This window comes from Habropoda laboriosa, unplaced genomic scaffold (assembly GCF_001263275.1).
Source record: "Habropoda laboriosa isolate 0110345459 unplaced genomic scaffold, ASM126327v1 scaffold131, whole genome shotgun sequence".
NCBI lineage: Eukaryota > Metazoa > Arthropoda > Insecta > Hymenoptera > Apidae > Habropoda > Habropoda laboriosa.
Window position 1 is genome coordinate 193,842 of NW_017100230.1, and position 8,916 is coordinate 202,757.

General features: G+C 48.1%; 1 protein-coding gene across 1 annotated transcript in view; it reads left to right on the forward strand.

The window, feature by feature from the left end:
• Positions 1 to 8,916, forward strand: part of LOC108571457 (discoidin domain-containing receptor 2-like) — a 76,858-nt gene that overhangs the window by 47,319 nt on the left and 20,623 nt on the right. Inside the window, exons 8-9 of the mRNA XM_017933512.1 lie at positions 6,259 to 6,598; positions 8,369 to 8,559. Of these exons, the coding sequence (XP_017789001.1) occupies positions 6,259 to 6,598; positions 8,369 to 8,559 (531 nt within the window). The remainder of the gene's footprint in view (positions 1 to 6,258; positions 6,599 to 8,368; positions 8,560 to 8,916) is intronic.

An 8,916-nucleotide genomic window follows, 5' to 3' on the forward strand; every position in this document is an offset into this window, starting at 1 on the left:
GGATTTTCTGACGAGAATAAATGAGCCAAGAGGAGAAAGCTTGTAGGAGGGGAGACCCCTTCTTAATCGCGTTCCATCCTTTCACGTGCTCTTTCAAAAGGAAGCCCATCGAAGCTGTTTTCACGCAGGTGAACGAATCGCGGCCTCGGCGAAACGAATTCGAAAGGATTCAGTCGATTGATGGAGAAAGACGGCGGGGTTGAAAGGAACGGGAGGCTCTCTCTTTGCAAGCATCGAAACAGAAGCTTTTGCAACGGGCTGTTGCTAATGACGCGTCAGCCGGACTACTTTATTTCGACAAGTTTGCTAACCCCTTTCGAAAGGCAACCCCTCTTCTCCTAGTTCCCTTCACGATATCAGCCCACCGTCCCTCTCTCTCTCTCTCTCTCTCTTGGACACAGATAATTTCATACGAATCCTACACGCATGCTCTGCGTGAGATTCACGCTCGTCGATCCCGGCCTCTGTTCATTTATTTCGAAAGAAAAGGAGGGCAGGACGAAGGGGTGTGGAAGGCAGGAAATAGCAGCCGAAGAAAAATGACCGTGAGCGTAACGACACACCCTACAAATGTGACCGCTGTGTGACCGATGTGCACGAATAATTCCTGTCCGCGAAATGGGAAATCGTTCTCTCTCTCCCGTTGGAACACTTGTCGCTGGGAAATTGATTATGTAAGCGTACGTGGAATTGGTAAGAAGATCAATGACCGTGCTTCACGTTACAATTACACGTTCGTAGTGTAAACGTGAAGTGTGAAATTGTTTCAGCAATTAAATTCACCCACACGCACGTTCTTCTCCTTGCACCTCTGCAAACGAAGCTTAACGAAAGCAGTGAAAGTACGGAATAACGATGAACGTCTGCAAAATGTTGCAACGGAATGGAAAACTGAAGTGCTCGAACGAGAAGGATTGAATTGGCAGGAACGTGGCAATCGAGTTTCGCGAGTCCTTCGAGCAACTCCGTCGTCGATGGCAAAAGGGATTCGTTAAAAAGTTTATCGACAGTCCCCGGCCGTTTATTTCCTCGCAATTTCTTTGAAGACAATCGTTCGATCCGTCGGTGAGCACGTTCACGGGAAAGAGAAAAGGAAGGGAGGGAGAGAGAAAGAAAAGAGGGGAAGAAAAAACAAGGGAGGAAAAGACGAAGGAATAACTATAATGGATGCACCCCGGTCCGATTCTTTCAGCTCTTCCTCGTTCCATTTCTCGCGGAGGTCCTGCAGGGATTTCGCCGCTGCTCCTTCTTGTTCTCCACTGCGAGAGACGTAATTGGACAGGGAAATACGAGACGCTCGGCCGTGGATCGCCTTGCCAGGTGGAGGTTGTCCGCCTTTTTCTCTTCTCCGCCTCTCCGGTTACCGGTGGCTGTCGTAAAAATGATTCACCGCCAGGAGGATCGCTCATCCCATTCTGTTCCTTAAATATTCAAAATATCGTGTCCCAGCGAGCTGATATATCGCGAACATTTACCAACGCGTCTCGAGCCCCGCTTCGCTCGGTTCTTCCGTGTTATCGGCCAACGGAAACCGCCCCCGGCCTCGGCCCGGCCGCGTCTTTTGCCCTTTAAGACACCGTCGCCGGATACTCGATTATTAATTGACAGAGAGGAACGAGGCCGGCCGGCGAAAAATTTCCCTAAACTTATCTCGTTAATAATCCCATTACCGGGACAACGGCGCAGCGGTCGCCTGGTGCCGAGATTAACTCTCGCGCAGCGGATCCAGCGCAAAAACCTTCCGAATAGGGAGGCGAAATTAATCGCGAACCAGCCCGTTCGCCCGGGAACTTTGTTAGTTGCTTCGCGTGAAATTTGTATCGCGCTACATTGTTCGTTTAATTTTTTACTCCTTCGAAAATGTTTCTCGACTGAAAATTTCACACGTGTACCTATCTACTCGTGTATTCATCAAAGGAGAGAAACGTTGATGGTGAGCTAATACGAAATTACTTGTACCTCGTCGTCTATTTGAAATATTGCGGAAATTGTAAATAATTTAAACGCGAACGTTATGCAGGGGAGAGAGATGAGCTAGGATCCGTTCGACAATAGCCGCGATATCACCCACTAAATAAAAGTAAAACGAGGTTGGACGTATTAAGGCAACGATTGGCGGCGACGTCTGACATGCTTGAAGCACCGGAAGCATCCTTTCGCCAGACAATCCCACGGTGGCCGATTCACAATGGCCGACGTTCGATTAAGCCGGGGACCGTTCCATGTTTGAAAATGAGGTCGAACACGAAGCGAGGAACGAAGTTCGCGGCTCCATTTCCGTTTCGAGCGGTAAATCAAAGCGCTTTTAAAATTGTCGAGTCTCCCTTTTTTTTTTCCTCTCTGGCTGTTTCTCTGCCTCTTCCCTTTCCGTTTCTGCTTCTTCTCTCCCTCTCTCTTTTTCTCTCGCGAGAGAAAACGCGTCGCGAGATCAAGGAGCGCATTAGTTGCATTTGACGTAGGGCGTCAGCTGCATGTGCGTGCTGCACGTGCACAACCGCCTTTGCACGTCTCGTTGTCCTCGTCGTCGCGTCGGCTGCAACGAGCCTGTTGCACCAGGCTGCGGGGAAGAAGAGTCGAGAAGCGAGAGGAAGAAGGGAGAAAAGGGGAGAAAAAAGGGCGAAAATGCGGCGCGAGGAAACCACGGAGCGAAAGAACGAGGCTTCTTACCGAACTCCTCCTCCTCTCACCCTCTGACTTTCATTGATTTTATTTTCATTCCACGCTCGAAGAAAGGCATCCCGTTGCATCTCTCGGTGCATGATGATTTATACACGGAAGATCCACCTACGTAAGTTATGGCCCACCCTTGTCGCAATCGCGCAGCATCCTGATCCGATCGTAAATCTGGCTACTACTGTACTCCGGTTCAGAGAGAGAGTATGTGTGTATATGCAGCCACGGGAGAGCAACTCTGTTATTGTTTTGATGGGGAAATAATCGCGGGGCTAGAGGGCCGCTATAATTAAACGGGGAACCTCGGTATCGAGGGAGGAGGACGAAGGGAGAGGAGCCACTTTGGAAAATATTTAGTCGAGCTACCAGTAATATATAGCCCGCCTCTGATATTCTATTTCCAGTCGCAATTTCCTTCGTGTTTGGTCCGTTGACTCTGTACATCCCGAGGAGTCGAGCGGGCCATTCTGGATTGAAAATTATTTCACCGACGAGTACGTAGTAATTTGCAGTTGAAGGAAGAAACGTATCATCCTCTGTCTTCTCTGTTCTCTTTTCATCTCTCCGATTACATCTTTGACAAATGTTCCTCGTACACGTTTCAACGCTTCCAAAACGTTTACACGTTTATACGTCGTATCTGTGTACACTGGATAAGAAGAAAAAAAAGAGAAGAAATCGGTCAATCAATGAGAACTCGCAAAGCAGTTCGCAATTGAACGTACACGTACGAGCACCCGCTGACGAGTGTAACGAGCGCGTCGGATAAAGAATTTAATTGGAAACTCAATTCCGATTATGACACTTGAAGTCCTTTGCACGCGCGTTACCGTGACAAGAATTTAATTGTTGCGCGAAAAATAGGGTTTAACACGTTGTTTAGCACGCCCATCTTTTTCATTTAAATCGCGCAACAACGAGTATCAATCGACACACCGGAATCGGGGCTACCTTTACGAAACGGGATTGGACGTTCCCTCTGCTCCATGCCAATCGCTTCTTCTCGAGTGGAGAGAACACGGAAACCAGAAATTCGTTTTTCAATCATCTCGACCCCTCGAGTCGCGCACGATCGATTGTTCACGAGGATCATACCTACAATTATTCAAGTACCAATCAATCTCCATGCGATACACGTTGCTTCCCTAAGAGCTACAATTGTTATTTCGCGAAAATTACACTTCTATCATCTTAGCCTCTCTCACACACAGAGCGAGAGCGAGAGAGAGGGAGAGTCCCCTATTGTCCGTGAAATTCATTTTCATTGAACTGCCAACCTGTCTCGTACCTCCATTGTACCCTGCAATCGCCACGCGAAACGAAACAACACGCTTCAAGATCTTAATCAACTCTGGTCAACACCTTTGTCAGTACAAAACCACTTTCGCGATAAAATCACATTCACCGGTCCCCCACCATACTCCAAGACACTCAGAATGAAAATCTCATCCTTCAACCGTCTTAGGCTTCTCTCGTCAACAGCACCTGTAACCACCGCTGCTTTTGCATCGTATGCACACTCATTTCCGTTGGATTGCCGGCGTAGCTGAACGGAACGGGAGAGAACCCCGGTGGCACCGTAGTACCACCTGACGACGTGGCCTCCGCGAGACAAAACCTCTTTTCACAGTTAACCCCTGGCCCGCGCAAAGAATGTTTAATATCAGATTTCATACGGGATGCAACGAAGAACGGTGGACGGTTTGTCGGCGGCGATGGCAGGACGGACGGGAAGGGGAGGCTACGTTTACCAGGCTATGTAAAAGCCGATATCAAACGCGACGACAGCTTTGTTTCGTCCGGAATAGTCCTGCCAGGAATCCACGGAATACGAGTCCGCGCGGAAAAGCAGAAGTGAATCGAGACGGAGAGAAGAGAGTTCGCATCGGTGAAACTCGTCGGCGAACGTCGCCTATCCCAACCACTTCTGCCGCCCCCTATCCCGTCGCTCGATCTTCCTTTTTTCGCACCGCCACGCGCCAACCCCCCGACGTTTTTGCTACTCCGCGGCTCGGCTAAGTCGCGAGGATATCTGGGAAGATTTTATTTAACGAAACAAACCGCGGAGATAAAATTCACGAACTGGTCGCGGGGGAGGGAAAATTTCCTCGGTGGAGGAATAAGACCAGAGTGGAGAAAGAGATTTTATCGGTGGCGCGTTTTAACGTCGCGCCTTTGGTCGCTTTTTGCAGGACGTATCGCGGGATATTCTTGAGATATAAAGGATTGTCGGTGGAATGTTCGAAAGTAGCGCAAATCTTAACCTGTTATCTCTGGGAGGAACGCGTTAATTCCGTCGATGATCGATAATTTGGAATGCGATAATTAAATTGTTCACAGATCTCTATTTCTGATCTGTACGAATTTTTAATTGCATACTTAAGAAATTGAATTTCTCAGAAACGAGATGTGAAATTAATTTAATTACCGAGAGAAACGAACCGAGTTAATAAATTACAGGATAGAAGGAAAAGGGAACGAGCAAGGTAGCAATTTGTAAGCTTGGAAAATTTAACGAATTAAAGAAAGAAAATTTTATTCGTAGATTTAGACTATTAGTAATTTAATAATGATTCAATTCGCGCCACGTTACCACAGAGAATCGCTAAACTCAGGGAGAAAACCGAGCTGAAAGTTTAAGTTCGGCAATTGGCCGGGAGAAACTAATTTCGCGCTACGCGCCTAGTGTCTTTACACGGTGCGTGAATTATTCGGGGCAACGCGCGAACGAGATAAAAGGGTGCAAGCGAGCAGGGGGACACGTGTGTGTGTGCCGCATCTCGCGTCAAGAAAATTCGTTCAAGACCCGCAAGCCGCGGTTAATTGCTTGTGACAGCGTGAAACGTGGTACTGTCGCACCTTTCGCCGGCGGAACAAGCTGTCGGAATATTTTTATTCCGCCTGTTTCCCGCCCTCGGGAGAAACACGAGGATCTCGCCGCCGCTTGTTTTGTCGTTGTTCGCGGATCTGCCCGGAAATTATTAAAAATCCGACGATGCGCGAAAAATAGAGCCGATGAACAGAGAGAGGGTGGTAATTAGACAAGCGGATCGTTCAGCGACCGTTTCAATCAAGCAAATGAAGAATCCCGCGGAATGCTGCGCACTTTTTTCCATCGGAACGCATATAGGTTGATTATGCGCTCTACATGCGCTTGAGTACCTTCTTTCCGTTTAATGATTCCGCGTTTACCCGCTGGTTCGTACGTTAATGTTTTTCTGCCCCAAATGGCCTCCTGGTCGGACGAGTGTCTGCGGGTAGAGGCGCACGCGTTACGCACCGTGTGGTCCCATAAAAAAAGACAAATTCCCTGTCCCCTGATCTTTTTCACAATGAAAATAAAAAGAGGGAGGGTGGGGTTGGAGGAGATTTTCAATATCGTGATATTTCGAAACAAAGAAATAAATAACGTTGAAATATAGACCCCCTCGCGGTTCGTCGTTTTCCAATATTTTCACTGTCCTCGTTTTCCAACAGTTTGTTTCCAACGTTATCCTATCGAATAACGAATGAAAACCTCGTTTAATATCATACTTGTCCAACCGCGAATAACCCTGTGCTGTCGTTTGATTGTTTTCCACGTAGACGTGGCTCACGGCAACTTCACGCCAGAGGAAGCACCGACAACCGAGTCACCCGTTCAGAGCGACGTCTTCGTAGAGAAAAACGGTGCCGCGGAGGGTGAACTTCCGGTCTCGACGGCGAAGCACGACGACCCGACGTACATGGCGGTCGTGATCGGCGTGCTAACCGCCGTTATCCTTCTACTTGCGTTGGCGATATTTCTGATTGTCTCGAGACACAGGCAACGCAAGTGTTTCGCCAGTCCTATGACTGGAAAGGCGCCGTCTCATCTAGGATCTACCTGTGCCACCGTGGAGAAAGGAGCTGCTTTGATGGCGTACACCTTGGAGGACGACGAAAGGTAATAATTTCACGAAATTACCGTTGTATCTGTTGTCGACGAAACTGTCACCAAATCTGTTGTTTATATTTGATACTCGAAAACTGGCTGATATAATTTACCGGATGATTATACAAAGGACATTTATATACCTGCCAAACATTTTGTATTTTCATCACTTCTGTTTACGTATAATATCACCCGCTATTCCTTCGAAATATTTTCCGCAAATATTTGCAATCGAATGATAACGTCACGATACAATACCGGGGCGCCGCGACGCCCGGTTACGATGAAAGGAAACGGTGTGGACACAAAGGATTTGCGGCTTTCGCTGTTACAGTAAATATTACTACTAATAATATTAGCTTTCGAGATAGGCCTACGGTTTCGGGATCGATTTCGCGTCTACCTGAAGCAAACACCCACGGTTTACCGATTTTACCGCCTTGCTTAGGTTCTCACGAGGCAATGTTTACGAATCGTCCGCGTGAAATAGTTGCAAAGCAAACCGTGTGTATACGTGTATAGTGTTTGCCATTATTATCAGCGAAACAATCCCAAGAAATGTATCGCGATAATTTGTATTCCCACGGGTACTTCAGAAATTCTCACAGAATATTACGAACACGTTCAAATGAATTACCCTGTACGTTACATTCTTGCGTAACTATTTCAGATAGTAAAACGTGTACTCATTAGCATGAACGAGACACTTGTAATTCCGTATCCGGTGGATTATGAAAGCAACCACCAATTTGATTATGAAAACCTCCTAATAACGAGAGAGTCTACGATATATGTATGTGTACACAATATACCTCTATACATCTCCAACTTTACAAACATTCACGATACTCCATCACCGACGGAAGCCACCTCCCAATAAACTTTCCATTCGTCGTGCTCGTTAGCGGACGTCCAATAACGTCCAATAACAGACATCCTCGGGCGATACATCCAGTTTGTATGGGGGAGGGACGGATGTCTCCAGACGAGATCCTCTAGCCGTCACAACTCGGGTGCGACCTGCACGTTTCAGCATTGATCTTCAACCTTGGCGCTGCTTTGTGCAACCTGATATTGCCCCGTTTCCCGGATAAAAGAGAGGGACCAGGGGGGTGGAGGAGGAAGGGAACTATCTAAAAGAGAACGCGCGGTAGCGGCCGCTTCAAGTGCACGTACGAACGTTTTACCACCCTTTGACGAATATCTGACGTGCACTTGAGCTGAACAGCGAAACTCGCCCAGTAAAAAGTATCCACTCGAAAAACGATGCACTTCCGCCGTTACAAAAGACGCTTTAAGTTCGGCCTTCCTCGCCGAACTGTTCTCTTTAACGGACCGTCCTCTCCGATTAATGGTTTTCCTACAATTCTTCACCCCCTTTTTCCTCCCTCAAGTTCAAACATTACACTTGTATCAGCGTGACTTTCTCCCCGAAATCCATTAACCATCTAGGTCTGACCTAATATCGAACTCGCTACTTACCATTCTCTCCCTGGAATATTCGAGCCAAAAAAGAAAGACGCGAGATAAAAATTCAAATTTCTGTCGATTCGGCTGTACCATTCTTACAATACCGTCGAAGAGACGTCGTCGTCGTCGTCGTCGTCGTCGACGAAAAAGGAACAAGACACCGTTTCCATGGAACACGAACTCCTCTCCCATTCTCACCAACCACCATCCCGCCCCGAAGTCTCGCTATTCCACAGTACAAATACACTCGGAGAAGGTCCCTACGGCGACCGAACACAGTGAAACGAGTCTCTTCTGTTCTCTGTTCGGAAGATACGCCGGTGGTTCGCTGCCGACGCTGCCACGGGACCTGGGGAACCGTTTTCTGGACATCGTGAAGCTCGACGACTATCAAGAACCCTACCAGGCCCTGAAGTACGCGCCGTACTACAGCTACAGCACCGTCGTTATGGAGATGAAAGACATGATGCTGAACAACAAGGGCAGCAACATCAATCACTCAGGTATGCTGGTGCTCCCGGTACAACGTGCGTCGCAACGCGTTGTTTTACCCTGCACGTACACGCACGTACGCGTACGCACACACACGTACTCTGGTATATTTATACGTGGCCGCACGTTAAACGGTGCTTGCTACGAGGTACTGCCTGTACGCGTACGTATGTACCAAACAACAAAGCATTCGCCTGACCGCAATCAATACACCGTCCCCCTGTACCACCCCCTACACCTCCACCCAACCTCCCATCCGCCACGTTCTGCGCCCGTTCCTCCTTTGCTATATCATCCGCAGCGGTGTACGCGAACGGTGCAGTTGACACATCGTACGATTATGCGGTACCGGAACTCGGCACGGTGCC